Here is a 21,288-nt window from a genome sequence, read left to right on the forward strand (position 1 = left end):
GGTTACACAGCTAGTAAGTGACTGAGGCCAGATTTGAACTTGAGAAAGATGAGTCTTCCTGATTCTAGGTTTAGTTGTCTGTCTACATGACAAGAAATGTGATGACAGAACTCATTGATCCTGGTTATATAATGCCTAGATGACTGTTCATTTGGGAATCACATTTTATCATGTATTTGTGTAAGTTAGAGGCTGGAAGAATGACCAGGATGATGGAACTAGAAACTATGCCATATGATTTAACAGGGTAACCAACTAAAATCTTGCGTTTTCAAGAATCCTTTCCTAGACCCTTCTTGAATTGTAGTGTCTTTCCCCTTTGCTGATCTCCATCGTTTATTATTTAGGTTGTGGTTGTCCATAGTTTGTATGCTGTTATTCTCATTAGACTGAATTTCTGAGAGCAGAAAGTGCTTTTTAAGTCCGAGCTTAGCATAGTATCTGGCATTTAATAAATACTTTTTGGTTGACTAGTTGACTCTTGAAGCAAGGAAAGAATAGTTAACAACTCATGAATTATCCTTTTAATTTAAATTTATTCAAAGAAGCTATTTTTTCCATAATAGCTTTTGTTTTGATTTGTGCCAGTTAACAATTCTCTTTTGCACCAGGTTGCTAAATATAGTCTACAGTGCTCTTTACTTTTGTAATTGAAGACAATGTCATATAAATGATGACATGATTTGCACAATTGTTTATTAAAGTGAGGGGAATGTTGTGCAAAGATATCCTTCTCACTTGTCTTTGCCAGAGCCATTTTCCCCCAAGACCTAATTTTTTTTGGAAACAGGACTTCTGTGTGGATGCTACAGGAGTATGATTTTTTTCCCTCCCATATCAGCAAGGCACCTTGGTGCTCCAGCAGAACAGGTAAAGAACCAGCATGTGATATCTCAAAAGAAAAAAAGCAACTTTTACAATTATTGATGGCATAACTACACTACTTGGACTTGAACATTTTCATACCCATTGTGCTAAATGAGATGACAAAGTGAGACTTCCTGTGTCTGCCCCAAAGGGGCCTGACCCCTGCTCAGGTTTAAAGATGCTCAGCTTCTGTCTTCACTTTCCCAGGTTCTCAGAAAGAAAATCTAGAGGTAAAGCTTACTTACAGCAGTATGTACCTTTTAAGCCATGGGTTAGTTTAAATTGTAACTAGGATAGTACATGAATTTTCTAAATTGTCTTCTGTCCTGGAAAAGTGTTAATTTACCCTGGGAGGGAGGAAAATATTTATATGTATACTAACATTTAGAATGTAAAAATTTTTATATTTCTATTTAACATTTTTCCTTCTGCTCCCAGGTCCAAAACAACTTTTGTGTAAATTAAGCAGTGTGCCATCTGTTCTGGAAACAAATTACAAATACCCTGATTTGCCTATAAATCGGTGTAAGGAAGAGGTAAACAATTTATGTTAACATAAATGTAACTATGTATTTTATATTAAGAAGCAACCATAGATACATTTAAGATGTAGATCTTGGAAAGGCCTTAGAGTTCATGGAGTTCAGCCCCTTTATTTTACCAGGTAACTTTGGTCCAGGGAGGTTCACTGACTTATCTGGGGTCATACTGCTGCTAAAAAATATCTGAGAGAGAAGTCTAGCTCATTTCTGTGTAATTTCCAACTTCAAGACTGCTTCTCAATTTTGTTTTTTTTTCCAGTCACACAGTCCAAATTACAGTTATTTATCAAGCATTCCCTACCATTTTTGAGGTATTGTATTTTGCATCATCGAAGAAAGGAATGCAAAGTTATAAAAGACGCAATTCCTGGACTTAAGCTATATGTAAATTTATTTTGTTCATTGAATTTTTAAAAATTTTCATTTCTAATTTTAATTTTTATTTGATCTTTCATCTCTGACATTTCCTTTCCCTCAAAGCCCTTTCTATAGTTAAAAGATCTATAAATGTAAAAGTGGAAAGTCGTTGATAAATTATTTTCTGGTGTGATCTTATAAAACAATTATCCAGTGAGTACATTTTTAATATACTTATAAAGGAAAATATTTGCATCTTAGGCACTTGTATTAGTGGTAATAAACTATATTAGTAGGTGACTTTTAGTTCTAAAGAATCTTATTCCACAAAACATTTAAAATTTTATTTTAAGTGGAAAGAGATTATGGAATAGATAATATAAAACTTGAATAATTAAAACTCAATTTTAATTTGATTTGGGCTTACTTTGATTTTTATTTGGATGACTATATTTAAATATAATCCTTTGTAGTGCTTTATTTTATACATTTAAGAAACATTATTCTGAGAAGGGGTTAACTTTACTAAGATCCCCAAAGGAATCATTGATAAAATAAGTTTGAATACCTTGACTAGATCATCTTTAAAGTTCTTTCTAGCCTCATGATCTTATATTTTGTAAATGTACATTATTATGTGGATAATAGTTTCCATTTATGTTCAATTTTTGTCCATTGAGAAGGCTGATTTTTTTTTCTTTTCTAATTCCAGATTATTTCCTTGATAGAAAGCAATTCAGTTGTAATTATTCATGGTGCAACTGGTAGTGGAAAAAGCACTCAGCTTCCTCAGTATGTCTTGGATTATTATATTCACCGTTCTACATACTGCAATATTGTGGTTACTCAGCCTCGGAAAATAGGTGCCAGTAGCATTGCAAGATGGATTAGTAAAGAACGATCTTGGACTTTGGGTGGTTTGGTAGGATATCAGGTAAGATTATTTTAGAAAGCAAACACATTTTTATTTCTGCTCTAATTCTTTAGCCTGATCATGCTATAACAGTATTGCACAAATTTTGCAAACCTTTGAATTCTATCCAATGTTTTTGTATCATAAATATAATATTAAAAAAGATTAAATTTTAATCAGTCATTTTTATTTTTCTCCACATAAATGGGTAATTGAATGTTAAGTGTTTCCCAGGCTTTAAACAAAGCAAAACAACAGCCAAATTTCCTCTCATAGTATATGTTGTATGTAGGAAGATCGTGCATTTTATTATTAGGTAAAACAGGCTCCAACCAGAGTAATTAAGAATTTTAATTTTATTCTGATCTTTAACTGAATTTTATGAAAAGACACAAAATAAAAGAAGACAAAAGATAATTACTTCACTCATAAATGGAAATAGTAGTAGTTTTTAGTAATTGGAATGAAACATTTAAACTTCATTTTCTTTCTTTCTCTTCCCATTTTAGGTTGGACTAGAAAAAATAGCTACCAAAGACACAAAGTTAATTTACATGACCACAGGTGTACTGCTTCAGAAAATAGTAGGTGCCAAAAGTTTGGCAGAATTCACTCATGTCTTCATTGATGAAGTAAGTTTGAAATTTTTTTTTATTATAAAGGATTAAATTGATATACATAAAAGCATTTTGCAAATTGTTTTATAATGTTGGTACTGGCTGAATATAAATGAAGTAACTGAGTTTCTTATAAAGTATTTTGACCACATATCACTTCTCAAAGTTAAAATTTGTTTTTTTCTCTTGTTTTTCTGTAAGATTTTTTTTTTTAAGATTTTTCAAGGCAATGGGACTAAATGGCTTGCCCAAGGCCACACGGCTAGGTAATTATTAAGTGTCTTGAGGCTGGATTTGAACCCAGGTACCCCTGACTACAAGGCCGGAATTCTATTCACTGCCAACTAGCCGCCCATTCCCTCTTGTTTTTAAAATATATTTATACATGGGATTTGAGGGTTCTGATCAGATATGTGGTTCAAGGTTGCCACCTTTAATTTTTAGATGTAATATGGAAAGTACTATGAATTGCTCATTTTTTTCCCAGCTAATTCAACATTGATTTGATAAACTAGACTTAATTTTGCTGAGATTATCAAGATGAAAATGCTGGTGCTATAAAATTGAGCACATGACCTCTATTCTTTTGTTGATCGTGGAGCCCTGGAACCTGCCACCAAGTGAATCAGTGGGTACCACATGAGCCATGATAGAATTGGAAAATGTGAATTAATGTGATTTTTTTTCTTTGAAGTAAAGAGTCATTGAGATCTTGATGATCATTTTTTCCATGAGGAAAAATTGACCTTCACAATCAAGCTTTATTTTTATTTATTTATACACTCATACAAAGACATGCGTATATAAAAATACATGAGTCTTTGAAGAGTTGTTTTTAATTTTTCTGAAATTTGGGAACAAGCAACTTTAAAACTTAAATTTATTTAAAAAATTTAGATGTATGAAAAACTTATTTATAAAAGATGTAAATTAATGGGTATTTATTTGCATCACAGACAATTTCTTATTTCTTTGGGAATTGATGAACTTTAGGATGCTGAATTGCTGAAACTAACCCTTTGAAGATTTACCTTCCCAGCACATTTGAAATATGCATATTTGGCAGAAATATATCAAAGGAAAAAAAAGACAGCTTAGTATAGTGTAAGGGTGCTTAACTTTTTTTGTGTTGTAGACCCTGAAGTAGATTTATGAGACTACTGGAACTATATACTCAGAATAATGTTTTTAAATGTGTAAATTAAAATACATATTAAACATGTTTTTGTATGTGATATGTATTTATATGTACACATGAAATTAAAAGGAAATAGTTTGAATCCCATATTAAAAGATCTCCTGATGCATTGCTTAAAGTTTTACCTCTGAATGTGTGATGTGGGCTAGTCACTTTAATTTTCAGTGTCTCAGACACTTAAGACTAAAGTTGCATAGATGATGTTTGTCCTTCATTCTTGGAGAGGACCATGACATCAGGAAGATTGATGCCTTGACAAGCATGTGAATTGGATTGGATTTGAGTGACAGGGGCTGTGCCAAGTCAGCAGTCTCACTTTCTCCTCCAGAGCCATCTGAATCAGGATGACTGGAGATGGCCCTGGATGGGATGCAATCAGGGTTAAGTGACTTGCCCAAGGTCGTACAGCTAGTAAATGCCAAGTGTCTGAAGCCAGATTCCAGCTCCCATCCTCCTGTCTCCAAGACCAGTGCTCTATCCACTGCACTACCTAGCTACTCCCAAATTGCAGAGAAAGTATTGATGAAACCACAGATCTGAAAATGGAAAAAGTGGACTGAAGTGAAACAATGCATAACTAATTCTGAGGAAATTTATAGTGTAGTGGGGGAATATGTGCCTAGACAAATAAGAAGCATCATAATATAGTAGAATGTAGTTTGATTTGGAGTCTTGAGAATTTGGAATGAGGTTTTTTTTTTTATTTGTTCCCTGAATGACCTTATTCAAGTTACTTAGTCTTTTTCAATTTATAAGATCAAGATGGCTGGATTACATAATCTTTTAAATCCTTTATGTTTTTAAATGTATGCTCATTTCCTTCTACCTTTCCTACTCTTTCCTCCTGAGTCAGAACTTTGCCTTTGTCAGTGACCATTGATTTCTTTGATAGTTCATTTTCTTGCATTCTGATTTCTCCTGCCTTGATTTCATATAAGTTTAATAAATGTTGAATTTCATGCTCTGCCAGTTAGATGACAATGAATCATCTTATTGTCATCAGGGCTAAACTGTTAAGAGAGACTTAACAGGCTGTGTCATATTGTTCCACTTAGTATTGATGGGTCAAACCACAAAATTGAACTGATTTAACACATCTCCTGGGTCCTTGCTTTTGCCAATGATTTTTTTTTCTTATGGATTACCCATCTTATTTCCTAAATGTCTGAGGGTTTTTCCTCTTCAAGGCCCCAAATATAAATTCCAAGCTCAAATAGTTAGAACATATAACCTAATTTTTCCATTTAATTATAAACTTAACTGTCTACATTTGCTAAGTAAACAAAAAGATCATATATAAACCCCTTAATGTGTTGTATTGAACAGTAAAAAAACACAAAATAAATTGCAAGTAAAAAAGTATATTTGCTTTGTATCCTCTTAGGAGTCCAGTTGAAATTCTGTCTTTGGCTTTCTTTTCTTTTTCATATAATGTTGTTATCAATGTGGGTGTATGTATGTATATGTATATATACACACACATATATGTTCATATATATATACACACACACAAACATATATATACATCTTCTTCTCAACCCATTAACCTTTTCACAGGTCCATCCATATTAAAATGTTATCCATATTTTTATATGGATATATAATTTTTAAAGTCTCCAAATACACTAAGAACCTTTCCCCTAATTCTGCGTTGATTAGATTTTTGTTAAGTATCATACAAGCAAGTAAATGATTTTTGTGGTTTCAATTTATATTGTAGTGTGGAATTAAATAATTTCTGAAGGTTAAAAATTGAGCATCATTCCCCCAAAGGGCAGTGAAAAGTTTCATGCTGCCTAGGCAACAATGAGGACTACAAAAAAGAGCAAGTATAAAGAATATCAAATGTGTATACTGTGCTCATCTCCCCAAATATATGCCAATATAAATGACTGATCTGTGTGGTCTCTGTGTCCTTGTACACTAAAAAAAATAGCTTACCAGCCTCCACTGAATAGTTTAATTTAACAAAGGCATTGAATGAAATAACATGGTAAAAATTTTTGTTTCAGACCATTTTTTCCCATAAACTTAGGGCATGCTCTCACAAATATTGGTTCCATCATTGAGGAGAATGAGCAAGCCTTGGGATCATACATAGGGGGGGCCCCTCTGGGACACAGCTTTTTAGTAGGAGTTGGAGACTGACCTGAGAAGAGGTGCTGCATATGCTGCAGGTAGTTTTTAAATGAAGAAATGCAATTTATCCAACCCTATGAAAAAATTCTCTGAATAATAAGTAGAATATAAATTAAAGCAAAAATTTTATTCCTGTTGGAAAAGCTGACAAAATTTTATAAAAGGCACATTTTAAGAAGGACATTGATATTTTACAGTGATCTAGAGGAAAGACCTTACTATGAGATTTGGCTGAAGGAATTGAAGATATTTAACCTGGAAAAAATAAGATTCAGGGGGAAAATCATAATAATTGTCTTCAAATAATACAGGACTGTCATGTGAAGAAAGCAGTTCGATTATCTTGTTTGGTCTGGGGGGGGTAGTGCCAGGATCAGTGGGCATAAATTATAGAGTAGTTCAGTTTCCAAGATTAGAGCTGTTTATAATAGGATGAAATGTTTTTGGGTTTTTTTTTTTAGGTTTTTGCAAGGCAAATGGGGTTAAGTAGCTTGCCCAAGACCACACAACTAGGTAATTACTAAGTGTCTGAGGTCAGATTTGAACTCAGGTACTCCTGACTCCAGAGCCTGTGCTCTATCCACTGCACCACCTAGCCACCCCAGGGAATGTTTTGAGAAGTGTGGGGATCCCTCTCCCATTGAGGAAAAGCTTGGAGAAACTAATTTTTGTTTCATATGATAATGGTAGAGATTTCTTATTGCATACTTTTTTGAACTAGATGGCCTCTGAGGTGCCTCACAAATAAAAAAACTATCAAATTTCTTTATTCTATGCTGGTAGGCCTCTTTAATATGAATTTACCCTTTGCTAAAGATAAGAGTTTAGCTTTTGGATATTTCTGCTCTCTCTTAACACTTTTTTGCTGTGTTTATTATTTTAAAAAGTATTGTTCTCTGACAATTTTCATGATTTCTTAACTATTTTGTCTTGATTTTAAGAAATTGAGATTGTTGTAGCTTGGATTCTTATCGGTCAGTTTAAGGTTTTTTGTTTTTTGTTTTTAGATTTTGGCAAGGCAAATGGGGTTAAGTGGTTTGCCCAAGGCCACACGGCTAGGTAATTATTATTAAGTGTCTGAGACCGGATTTGAACCCAGGTACTCCTGACTCCAGGGCCGGTGTTTTATCCAATGCGCCACCTAGCCGCCCCTTGTTTAAGGTTTCTTGAAAATTGGCTCTGAAAACTTGAAAAGTTAAATGTGTCTTAAATTGCCTCATCTTGTGCCTTCATACACTAGACTAAAATAATTCTGTTCTCATGGCCCATACTTAATTATTTGTTTTTTATTTTTATTTTGCTGATCTTCTGTGTATCTTATTCATTCATGTTTCTTTGTACATTATTTCTATTTTTCTTCTAAATTTTTGATTGCTTATTGGCTTTTGCCATTTAAGCTTTTTGGGAGAACTAAATTTTGGATTCTTTGGAGGTTCTTTGAAATTTCTCTTATTTGTTTTGTTAATTTTGGGAATGTTTTTGTGATTGGTATATTTAGATTGTTTTCTTTTCCTACATATTTCTGGGATGTCAGTAATTCTTGAGATTGCTTCATCTTGATTTACCTTCTTGTCTGTCAATTTTTTCCAGTTTTTTTTCCAACTTGTCTACAATACCTACCATTCTTTTTTCCTGCTTTAATTAGTCTCGTGTTGATTGCTTCTATTGTTTAAGAAAATGCTGTTTTTTAATATGTTCTCCATATTGGTCATTAGAAATACTTTGTATTTTAATAGTTTTTTAAGTCTTTTAATTATAATTTTACTATTTTTAAACTTTCTACAAGTTCTTACTTTATTTTTGTGTGATTTTCTTACTTCTTTATCTTCTTGCTTAACTTCTTTAAATGTGTTATGGTTACAGGTGAGGAAATCTTATGACATATTTTTCTTTTAATCCCATCTTCATTACTTCTGGTATTTCAACTTTTTTTTATTAGTTGAATGGAATTTTAAAAAATAAAATGGGTACTTTGTATAACTCATTTTCTATTTTGGTAGATTTTTATGATTTTTGTTTTCTGTGTGTTATATGAGTTCTCTGGTTGTCTTTGAACTTCTCACTTCACTATCTTGATAGAAAGCCAAGCCCATTCTGTTTAGGAAATATTTGAGACTATTTAAGGGGAACTTACTACTCCTAAAAATTTTCTCCCTTAAAGAAATGTGACTATGAAGGAGACAAAAGTTATATTCATAGACAGATGGGAAGGAGACAATAATATGTGGTGAATAAGGACACGTTTGGTCTCAAAATAACTATAGGCTTCTTAGATATGAAGGAAGAATAAGGAATATGGATGATATCAAGAGGTTTCCCAGAGTGTCTATGATAAGTCACTGTTAGGTGATGGATAGTGCACTAATCCTCTGAGTCAGGAGGACCAGAATTCAAATTTGGCCTCAGACACTTAACTGGCTTTGTGACCCTGGACAAGTCACTTAACTCCAATTGCCTCAAAACAAACAAAAAGGACAAGGACAAAAAAAAGACACTGCCAGACATATGTAGTGTCCTTATAGTAGGAAAAGACTTGAGGCAGGGAGAACACTAAGAAAATAATTATGATAATCTATTGGGAGAGGTGATGAGGGAATGAATTGTGTTAGTGTAGAGAAGAGAATATTTGGTAGAGATATTCTGGTGGTAGAAACAGCAATATTTCGCATGTATTTGTGGAGTGCATCAGAGTGAAGTATTGAGATGGGACTGAGATTGAAAACCATGGTAACTGGAAGGATGGATGTTCCCTTAGTAGAAATGGGAATGCTTGAAAAGGGGATGTGTTTTGCAGAATAATGATGAAACTATATTTTGAATATATGAGTTTAAGATGCCTATAGGAACACACTTATTTTAAAGATACATTTTGTATGAGATTGGAAGTCATCTCTTTATATTGAAAATGTTGCTTAAACATGGCTGCTAAGATTACCATTTCAGAATGGAACTGTCTGTACCATTTCATATGACTGGTGGCTCCTTCTTCCTGGATAATCTTCCTTGCCTAAATTTTCACAACATTGCTTCATATTGGTTCTCTTCTTATCTGTTCCTCATTTTCCTTTGTAGGTTCTTATTCATGTCCTACCCCTTTATGTGGGTGTACCCCTTGGAATCTCTTATTTCTCTACATCCTCTATTGGTGATCCTTAGTCATGTCTATCAACTAATTATCATAATCTAGATATCCAGTAATTCTTGTCTCTCTCCAGAGTCCCAAGTTCTACATTACAAATTGTCTGTTAGACCTCTGCACTTGGATGTCTTGTGTCTATCTCAGTCAGACTCAGCATGTCCCAAACAGAAGCATCATCTTTCCCTTAAACCTACCTCTTTTCTGAACTAACCCATTCCTTTCAAGGGCACTAACATTCTTGCAGTTACCCAAGTTTGAAACCTGGTTCTTATTTTCAACTCTTTACCTTCATCCATTCTTGTGTCCAGTCTTGCAAAATCTACCTTCCTAACATTGATTTAATTCAGAGGTGTCAAAAAAATGGGCCCTTTGGATCACCACTCCTGAGTACTGCTCAAATTAGAATAAAATTTAATTTGGAAATAGTTCACAAAATTAATTAAAATACAACAAAACATGGATAATGATAATAATACATGGTTTTCTAAGTCATTATGGAGGGATCCTTATACATGATTTAAATATTTATAATATTTATATTATATATGATATCCTGTATGTATTTGATATATATCCATATAATACAATATCCATCCCACTTCTGTTCTGTAACTTGGTCAGCCCTGACCAAAATTCTCTTTACTCCCAAATCTCTGACCTTCTTCTTCATGGCCACTTTTCCCAAATTGATAGCCTATTTTCCTTCCCCACTGAAATAGGAAACTCTGAATCAGGATCAAATCAACTCTGCCACTGTTCTTGGATGGAGCACATCAACATGTTACCCAACACATTACTCACCATAAATATATATTTATAATATCTATATTATATATGTTATCCTGTTTCTATTTCATTTTGACACTTAGGATCTTATTTGCTTCTCTTCAGTGACATAGCCACCATCTTATTTCAAGCCCCTATTACCTTTCCCCTGTATTGTTGTAATAGCCTCCTACTTTGTCTCACTATCACCCCTCAGTCTCTCTTCCACTGCAATCCATCATCAGCAAAGCACACTGGATATTCCTGAAGTATGGATCTGTTACTCTTTCCTTAAGCTTCGTGGACTCCCTATTACCTCTAGAATAAATTGTTCCCTCTTTTTCTTGTCATGTAAAATTCACCATTTAGCTCCAATTTAACTTCATATTATTTCCCTCTAACCAAATACACAAAATTCTAACCATACTGACCTGCTTATTATTCCCAGAATACCCCACACTAATAATTCTCTTTTTATCATTCAAATTGGAAATTTTCTCTTTTATACCTTTCTTGTCTTGGGATTCCTTGTTCTCTCTAGGGCTCAGCTTGTGTGCCTTCTCCTGCCTGAGAATCTTAGCAATCCTCTCTACCTCCCAGTTGTTAGACCCTCAACATGACTTTGTTTTTACTGTACATGTGTACATATGCATGTCCATTGCTGAGGTGCTAAGTGCTGGGGATACAAATTCAGTCCTTAATTTCAAGGTAGTTGCATTCTTTTTCTTTCTTTTTTTTTAAATGACGATCTCTAACATCTGAAGGCATTGAGGATATGGCTAGCAGACACCTGAAGGAGGGGGTGACCATCTTGCTGTCCAATATTATTTATGTTTTTTTGTAGGTACATGAACGTACAGAGGAAATGGATTTTCTCTTGTTGGTTGTTCGCAAACTTTTAAGGACAAATTCACGTTTTGTGAAGGTAAGCGTTACTTTTTCGAATAATAATAAAATGCTCAGGGTCAGATTTTTCCCCTTTTTAATTAACCTGAATTTAAATTGAAAATGGGGACTTAATTAAACATGTAGAGTATCTTCATTCTTTTGAGGAGAAGGGTATTTTCCTATGAATAATGTAATGTGTTTTGAGTACTTTTAAAAAAAATTATATTAAGGTCTAAAATCTTCATGCTAAGGAATCGAATGGTGGTTGACAGTAATGAAATATTTGATATTAGAGACTTATCTTTGCTGTACTGAATGCTTCAATTTAAAGGTACAGAAATGATTTAAAGATTAACATTAAATATTATTCGTGACAAAAAAACACATGACTATTCACATGACTATAAATGTGGTTCTATTGAAGAAACTCCATTCCCAACCTACTAGACTTATTTTATAAGATTTCATGTCATGGACATTGCCCTTTAATTAGATTAGCCTAGACCTGTTTCCTGAAGTTCTTGTTCCATCTTGACCACTTTAAGTCTAGAATTTATTTTGTTCTGCTTCTTAAAGTCTTTGACTTCTCAGGCATCTCTCAGGTGCTGCCTCCTGGACAAAGCCTTTCCCACTTGACATTCTCAAATGAGTCCAATATTAACTTCTCTGTTTTATGCATGACATACCCCCAGGAGAAATTTGTGTGTTCCCTGAGACCTGGGAACTGCCATGTCCTGCATATATTTATATTGGGAATATTTTAACACTTTTGTGAGGAAAGGGAGGGAACAAGCATTTTTTAAGGCCTAAGTGTCAGGCGTGTGCTGAGTGCTTTAAAAATATTATTAATTTAATAAAGCTAAGTAGATAATTTTGTATTTTATATATAACACTTCCAAGGACATGTAGATTTAATACTTTCAAGTGTTTAGCAAATCATTTAGGAAGAATCTACTGTACTAGAAACTTCTCTAGTGGAAATCATTAGGGGAAAGCATTTTGGAATGATTGATAATATGCATATTAGAATGTGACTCATGCTTCTAAGTGAATGTTTGAAAATAATTCTTATTAACTTAAAATTTTTCCCTTGAAATGTTTATACTATTAATTTAGCAGATTTTTTTTTTGTTTTTTTTGCAAGGCAGTGGGGTTAAGTGACTTGCTCAAGGCCACACAAAATTATTAAGTATCTGAGTCCAGATTTGAACTCAGGTCCTCCTGACTTCAGGGCCGGTGCTCTGTCTACTGCACTACCTAGCTGCCCCAGATTTTTTTCATAAAATAATAAAATTATGTGTTATAATGGTTACAAAATTGAAATAATGGAATCCAAATCAATGAAGGTTACTTATATTCTAAAGTAATAATAATAATAAACATTTATTTAGTCTTTCAAAATCTACAAAAGTCCTTTTCTTAACAATACTTCTATGAGGTTGGGAAGCACAACCATCATCCTTCCTATTTGACGGAGAAGAAAACAAAGTTTCAGAATGGTTAAGGACCTTAACTATAATTGTGGTGAACATCAGAGCTGGAATGAGTGGTCCATTTGACCTTTACCTTCTCTACAAGAAAATTGCCTTTTTCTATATTATGAAATTCTTGGAATGCATATTAAGGAATTGGAATTTTAACATATGAGTTTATATATGTTGACTATTTAATCACTTTTCTTTTGTACCAAAATACAGCTATTGTATTATAAGGGTTTTGTTCAGTTCTTGATCATCCATATGATGATATATGGATGTTATTATTATTATTATTATATTATGGATAAGAGTATTATTCTAAAAGCATTTTACTTGTTTTTAAGCAGTGTAAATGTGTTTGAGATGATTTTAATAATATAGTTGAAATGTGTAATTGATATCTCAGATATTAACAATTTGTGGTATTGAATTTTTCATTAGGTCTAATCACAGAGGTCAAGAGGAAAAATGTCAATTTTTTTCAGAAAGAACTTTAAATATAATACCTTATTTGTAGTCATGATTCAAAACATTCAATTTTTAGTTGGGAAAACTTTGTTGCAATTTTGAATTGCTTTTTTGAAAATGTTGTGTGATTAAAGGTCATTAAGTTTATTACTTAGCCTCAATGGTATATAACTCATTTCTTTTTGACTTGGTAACATACCGTAGATAAATGGAGAAAGCTTACAAATTCTCAAGTATATCTGTGGGCAAATGTAGTTTCCTTTTTTGATAAATACATGATCTTTTAATTTGTTAATGTGATAACAGTGCTTTGAATGTATAAAGCATTTTATAAATTACTCTTAGCTGTTCTAAGATGTTAAGAAGTCAATAAAAAGATAGGTGTTTCGATTAATTTTAATGATTTTTTTACCATATCTTTTGAAAATAGGTAATCCTGATGTCAGCTACCATCAATTGTAGAGAATTTGCTGACTATTTTGCTGTTCCAGTTCAGAACAAAATGAATCCTGCTTACGTGTTTGAAGTGGAAGGCAAGCCTCACACAATTGAAGAATATTACCTTAATGATTTGATACATGTTAATCATAACAGGGTAAGTTGGAAAATGTAGTTTTTCTTATTTATAATTAGTCATGTTGTAATATTCATATCAGGACTCTTGGGTATGACAGGAAACTTATGGAGAGGCAGGCATTTAATGAGAAAGAACCTCTGATTTCTTGGTTAATAAAATTTACTGGGAAGTGGCCATTATCCACATGCTCACATGGTTTGTTTATATATTTGTATGCTGACAGAATCCAATAATTGGTTACATGCCCATTAGCATTACCAGTTAGCTGATATTTTTGATGTATAGAGAACCCATAACTTTGTCTTTTGTGCTTTTCTGACAGTTCTGTTTATCTTTCTTAGAGATTTCTTTCAGTGCATTCTAAATTTCATGAAGGTTGATTTTATACTAATGAATGAGTGAATTCTAAAAAATGACATTTCATTGTTTGAACTAACAGTTTTTTTTAAAACAAGCTTTAATTTCCTTAAGTGATATTGATGTGATATGGGCCTAAAGTCTAATATAATAAAAAGTAATCGTTGATTTTACCATAAGAGTTTCTCATATATCATAAAGACTTTTATCTGAGTACCACAATAAACTGACCATATTTGATTTGTTGTAGGACACTAATGGAGACTTATAAATTCTCTAGCCTAATTATCTTTCTGGGGCAGCTAGGTGGCGCAGTGGGTAGAGCACTGGCCCTGGAGTCTGGAGTACCTGAGTTCAAATTTGACCTCAGACACTTAATAATTGCCTAGCTGTGTGGCATTGGGCAAGCCACTTAACCCCATTGCCTTGCAAAAACAAAAACAAACAAAAAAATACCAAAAAAACCACAAACCTTTTTATCTTTGTAATGCCATTAAACTAATCATCACAAATAGGAATATACCCTTTATAGGTAATTTTCATCATCATTTTTAATAACTGAAATGTTTTTGATGCACTCTGTAATGAGGTTCATTTTTCATTCATTATTTACCTTGTGTGTTCAAAAGTCTTTTTAAATTAAAATTTGATTTCTATGAAATTAAAGAATAAAATCAGCATTTCCATAAGGAAAGGAGAATAGAAAAAGTGAATTATATATATATGTATATATATATACATATATATATACATATATATATATATATGGTCAAGAATTTCATAGAGATCAAAGAAAGTGGAAAAAGATATAGAAGTAGAAAATGCTTATGATAATTATTTTATTTACATTTATTCAATTTTTATTTCTACTTTTATTAATTTCTCCTTTGATTTTTAGGATTTTTATTTCGATGTTTTATTTGTGGATTTCCAATTTTTTTTTTTTTAGTTTTTTTAGTTGTATGCCCAGTTTGTTGATCTGCTTTTTCTCTATGTTATTTTATTTAATTTTTAGGCTTTTGCAAGGCAAATGAGGTTAAGTGGCTTGCCTAAGGCCACACAGCTAGGTAATTATTAAGTGTCTGAGGCTGGATTTGAATTCAGGTACTCCTGACTCCAGGGCCAGTGCTCTATCCACTGCACCACCTAGCCACCCCTTTCTCTATTTTATTGATTGTGTTTAGAGATGAAAGTATCACTCAAGTACTGTGTTGACTGCAGTCATGAATTTTAGTATATTGTCCCATTTTTTTGTCATTAGCTTTAAGGGAGCCATTGTTTCTGTGATTTGTTTTTTTGACCATTCATTCTTTAGAATTAAATTATTTAGTTTCTAATTAATTTTTAGTTTATACTTCAAAGGCCCATTATTGAATGTAATTTTACAGTATTAATGGTCTACTTTTCTTGTTTGTGGAGTCAAATTTTGTGAAAGTATGCATACAGGTGAGAAATTCATATACTTGTTTCTCTTCTTATTTAGTATTCTCTAGAGGTCAGTCATATTGAATTTTTCTAAAACTCTGTTCATCTCTTTGTTGTTTATTTTATGATTAGATTTATATAGGTCTGAGAAGGGTCAAGTAAGGTCTTCTACTAGTATAGTTTTACTGTCTTTCTCCTGTAAATATTTACTTTTCCTTAAAGAATTTGGATACTATGCCTTTTAGTGCATATATATTCATTATTTATATTTCTCTTTTAATTAGGTCTATTTTAGCTTTTTGTGAGGATATCATGACTGATTTCTTTGCCTTTTTATTTCAACTGAAGCATCATAGATTCTGCTGTAGCCTCTTAATTTTTTGTGTTTCTTTTTCAAATGTCTTTTATAAACAATGTATCATTGGATTCTGATTTCTAATTCATTCTGTTATTTGCATCTATCTCATGGAAGAGATTATATCATTTGCAGTTATTATTAATAATAATATTAATATTTTTTGATTTTTGAAGTCATTTAAAAATTGATTTTTAAAAAAAGAACTAGTTTGAGGCTTTGCTTGCAGATGTTTTCAAATCATTGTCTTCTGAGTTTGTGTCTTGAACTTTCCGGTTACCATAATAATTTTTTAGGGACAGGCTTTTTGAAAGGTGTTACTGTTTGCTCATTTTCAGACTATTTCTTGATTTTTGAACTTTTTGTTCATTGCTTGACTCGGGCTCTCCATCGCTGACAGGGATGACTGGTCTGTGCTTTTATTGCTTGATTTTGGGGTATATAGTCCTTTAGTGCTTTTAAGTTAGTTTGGATTCAAGGAAGGAGTCTCCTCATGACCACAGTTGATTTTTTCTGCTGTGAAAGTTGCAAAGTTTGTGGGTAATGGGTGATGGAATTTCCCAATGGTGCCAAGTCCCTGTGCCTAGTGCTGGCATAGGAGTACCCTCAGGTCTCTTTTTGACCAGACAGTCAATTTGTTGTCCTTGGTTTCTTGGTATTTCTGCATTGTTTTTTTTTTCTTAGTTTTTGCAAGGCAATGGGGTTAAGTGGCTTGCCCAAGGCCACACAGCTAGGTCATTATTAAGTATCTGAGGCCGGATTTGAACTCAGGTCCTCCTGACTGCAGGGCTGGAGCTCTATCTGCTGCTCCACCTGGCCGCCCCTCTTGGTATTTCTGATGCCAACACCACTGCTACCTTCAAGACCTACATATGGTGCTGCTTACACTTGACTCCTGACCAAGCTCCCCCACTCTAGTGTCCATAGTCCCTTTGATAGCTTCCCTATATTAGAAAAATGACTCGCTTTTACTTTTTTAAATTGTTTTTCAGCTAAGAATTTAGTTTGGCATTTTCAATTGTTTTTCAGCTAAGAATTTAGTTTGGCATTTTCTGCAGTCATTTTGTAGGCAAAGTTTTCTGTGAAGTTTGGTAGTTATCTTCCTTTATTCCACCTTCTTGACTATTTATTACCCAAGCCCCAAAGACACAATTTTACCCAACAATGAAGATTCATTTTTCCCAATTCGAATATTTTACTGATGGCATAGGAATACCAAGAATAAAGATGAATATCACATAGAGATTAATGGAAAGGCTCAGAGTAGATGTTAACAAACTGAAACGTATCAGTGAAGTATGAAGAACAAGCTTAAAGGACATCACAAAAATGGCAGAAAGAGAAGATGGATTGGTCATATGAGAAAAGTGAGGGTAGATAGATGACTAGAGTGCTTCTGGAATAAGTTTTTGTTGTTTTGAAGAAAGTGAGGAAGGACCTCTAGAAGATTTGGTAGATACTTTGGAATTTTCCCATCAGAATATTTTGGGAGATGGTGTAGATGAGAGTGAAATAAGAACAGTCAAGACTTGTATAAGTTGTCATCAGCACCATTGGAAGGAACCTTGATATTGATGAACCATAGATATGTTTGAGTATTAGAATGCTGAGAATTATTATTTGCATGCTTTAAGAAACCAAATATGTGAAGAATTTAGAGAAGCAGGATTACACTTTTGTGATCTGATGCAGTATGATAACAGAAGAGCCAGAAAGATAATATTTATAATAACCATTAAAGTGTCCAAGGAAAGCACAATAAAATGATACTACTATGTAATTAGCATTGACCTAGCTTTGTACCAAGGCGGTGTTAGAAATATCCAGTTACCTTTTTGCAGATTTAAGGATCCTATGTGGAATTGGGGGAATTCTATATTGAATAAAATTTCATATTTGATCAGTATGTTCCCTGGCTTTGCTAAGATGTCCTCCTATAAAATCTTTGTTACAATGGAAAGCTTTCTCACAGAGGGAGGTGGAATTTATTTAGAAAAGAAGGTTATGCAGAAACAAAAAATATCAATAAAAATAAAGATTAGAGAATAAAATGATTGGGAAAAATCATTTATTTTTCTTGTCAGTGATGATATTTAGGATCTATTCTTTTCTAAGACTAAAGAGTATTTATGGCTGAATGGACATACTAAACACCATATTTCTTGGAAATTTTTATATCAGGGAAAGGAGTTGCAGTGTGTTAAGATTGTTTTGAATGATGAGACTTAGAAGATTTTAGACCTAATTTGTCTTTAGTGCATAGGGTAGACAAAAAGCAGAAGTGCTTGATGTAAAAGTCTTGTTAATAAACATTAAAATTAGCATTCCTTTCAATTAGAAATAATTTTATGATCTAAGTTTTTTCTTTTATCTATATTTGGAACAGAAAGTAACTCAGATCCCTTTGAGGAAGAATATAGATATTTATTGCTTTAATAGAAACTATTTTCCTCCTATTCACTTCTTTTTAAAAACATAATATTTAAATATGAATCCATTCTTTTATAGATGATTTGCCTCATAGAATTGTATTTATTCCATTGCCCTTGGAGCACTTTTAAAGATACTGCTTCCAAATATGTTATCCACTGATTAGCAATCTAAATGTGGACAATTGAAGGATTCCTAGTTGTTATATGATTTTTGTATCTCAACAAATTTCCTTCTGTTAAGATAATTTTGTCTTAAGATAATTTTACCTTTATATTTTATCTTCCTTTCGCATTAAAAAAAAAAGAAATAGAAGAGCTGTGTAAGCCTAAAATGGGCTGGGAGATCCACACTAGGCTACTGGAGTTTCTCTTCCTTGCCAAATAAACTTTTAGTTGTTTTTTTTTTTTGGCAAGGCAGTGGGCTTAAGTGGCTTTCCCAAGGCCACACAGCTAGGTAATTATTAAGTGTCTGAGACTGGATTTGAACCCAGGTACTCCTGACTCCACGGCTGGTGCTCTATCCACTGCGTCACCTAGCCGCCCCCCCAAATAAGCTTTTAATAAAGATGTTTTCTTCCTGATAGATAGGTTTCTCATAGTAGAAGTACTTTTCTTTCTCTGCCCACCTCATTGAGAATGCAGAATGACCTTTGATTTTCAAGCCTTTAGCCTTTCCTTTCAGGGATAATGATTTAACTCATTTCATGACAAGTGAACCAGACTTTCATCTGAAAAAAAGAGCTTAATTCATTTCATTAGTAATGTAGATTTTACTAGTGACATGGAGTCTAATAACACAGCTGGACAGCCTTGTAGACAGTACCAGACTCAGAATCAGAAACTACCATTTTCATCCGTTTTCTAAATTTTACTGGCTATGTATAAAACTAAGAATCAGAATGAATTGTTTCTGTTTTGGCCAAAAACCCTGGGTGGGGTAAAAGGAATCTTTGTCTTATTTCTTAATACCTTAACCGTTGAATGGGTGTTGTCTCAGACTGAGGCCAAGATCATTCTCCATTGCATTCAGGGCCATTTCCAGTCATTCTGATCTTTATCTGACCACTGGACCCAGATGATGCTGGAGGAGTGAGATTAGTGGCTTTGCACAGCACCCCCTCACTCAAATCTAATTCACATGTTTATATCATGGTATCCCCTCCCTGATGTTATTGTCTTCTTCAAAATGTAAGGACAAATAGTAATAGCAACAACAAACTTTTTTGGGGACAGGTCTTCATAGTAATATTTTAGAATGAAAATGTATGGACATTTTAACTGTTAATTACAGTTCCAGAAAGCTTTCTCAAAATGTTATACTAGTTCATGATTAAAATAGCACTCAAATCAAGTCAACAGGGATTTATTAAGCTCTTAGGCTATTAGGCACCTTTCCTAAGCATTGGGAATACAAATATATTTCCAGTGTCTCCTATTCTTGTCAATACAACAACCCCAAGCAGTCCCAGTTCTCTGGAAACTTAACCTTCTAATGAGGAAAGATAACACGTAAAAAAAAGATGAAAAAGGGAGGGTTGGAAGTTAAAATGCATTGAGGCAGAGTAGAGAAAGTGAGTTCAACAGGAATGTTCTGTTATCGATACAATTAACTTATTCATATGCTCCTTTTCTCTTTTCTTTCCTCAGAGTTTTAATATCTCTTTGTAAAGGTTATAGCATATTATATTTCATTTTTTATATTTTTCTACAATTATAAACAATTTTTAAATTTTTAAAATTTTGAGTTCCACATGTCTTCTACCTCTCCTTACCTTATTGAAAATGCAGAATTTGACAGAGAGATATATATGTGCAGTCATGCAAAACATAATTCCATATTAGTTGTATTGCAAAAAAACAAACTAGAAAAATAAAGTAAAAAAAAGTATGTTTTGTTCTGCATTCTGATTCTATTTATTCTTTCTCTGATATTTTTCATCGTGTCTGTCAGAATTGTCTTGGATTATTGTATTGTTGAGAATAACTAAGTCATTCATAGTTGATCATCTTAAAATATTACTATTATTGTGTATGGTGTTCTCCTGGTTCTGTTCATTTCACTTTGCATCAGTTCATATAAATTTTTCTAGGTTTTTCTGAGAGCATCCTGCTATAAATTGTTCAACCATTCCCCAATTGATAGGCATCCTCCTTTACCTTCCAAAGATTTGCCTCCAGAAAAAGAGCTACTATAAATATTCTTTGTACAAATAGTCTTGCTTTAAAAAAAATATTTCTTTATTTTTGCTAATCTATTATTACAATAATTTTGATATAAGAGTAAACATACCCTCCCCAAGAAGATGAGAAACCTCAAGAATAGTGAGAGTGAGGAAAAAAAATGTACTTTAGACTGTGTTCAGATTCCAATGTCTCTATCTCTGGTGTGAGTTGCCTTTTTTATCATAAGTCCACCAGAGAAGTTGCTTCAATATTTTTCCCACAGTTGCTATTACTGGCTGTATTTACCTCCACTCTATTTTTCTCCACTCTCATTTATTCTGTTCTCTCTCTTCTTTCATCCCAGCCCTGTCCAAAAGTGTATTGTATCTTGAGTACCCTTTTCTACAACCACAATCTTTCCTCACTTCTATCTCCTCTTCCCCCTTCCCCTCCCCCCATTCCCCCCCTTTTTTTTAGCTTTTTGCAAGGCAAATGGGGTTAAGTGGCTTGCCCAAGGCCACACAGCTAGGTAATTATCAAGTGTCTGAGACCAGATTTGAACCCAGGTACTCCTGACTCCAGGGCCGGTGCTTTATCCACCTAGCCGC

At 33.2% G+C, this 21,288-nt stretch overlaps 1 protein-coding gene across 2 annotated transcripts in view; it reads left to right on the forward strand.

Moving 5' to 3' along the window:
- TDRD9 (tudor domain containing 9) overlaps positions 1 to 21,288 on the forward strand; it is a 191,194-nt gene that overhangs the window by 51,449 nt on the left and 118,457 nt on the right. For both annotated transcript variants that reach the window (XM_074213215.1, XM_074213216.1), the window contains 5 exons: positions 1,306 to 1,403; positions 2,479 to 2,700; positions 3,189 to 3,311; positions 11,382 to 11,462; positions 13,802 to 13,966. In XM_074213215.1, the coding sequence (XP_074069316.1) occupies positions 1,306 to 1,403; positions 2,479 to 2,700; positions 3,189 to 3,311; positions 11,382 to 11,462; positions 13,802 to 13,966 (689 nt within the window). The remainder of the gene's footprint in view (positions 1 to 1,305; positions 1,404 to 2,478; positions 2,701 to 3,188; positions 3,312 to 11,381; positions 11,463 to 13,801; positions 13,967 to 21,288) is intronic.

The sequence above is a fragment of the Macrotis lagotis genome, chromosome 1 (genome assembly GCF_037893015.1).
Source record: "Macrotis lagotis isolate mMagLag1 chromosome 1, bilby.v1.9.chrom.fasta, whole genome shotgun sequence".
NCBI classification, from domain to species: Eukaryota; Metazoa; Chordata; class Mammalia; order Peramelemorphia; family Peramelidae; genus Macrotis; species Macrotis lagotis.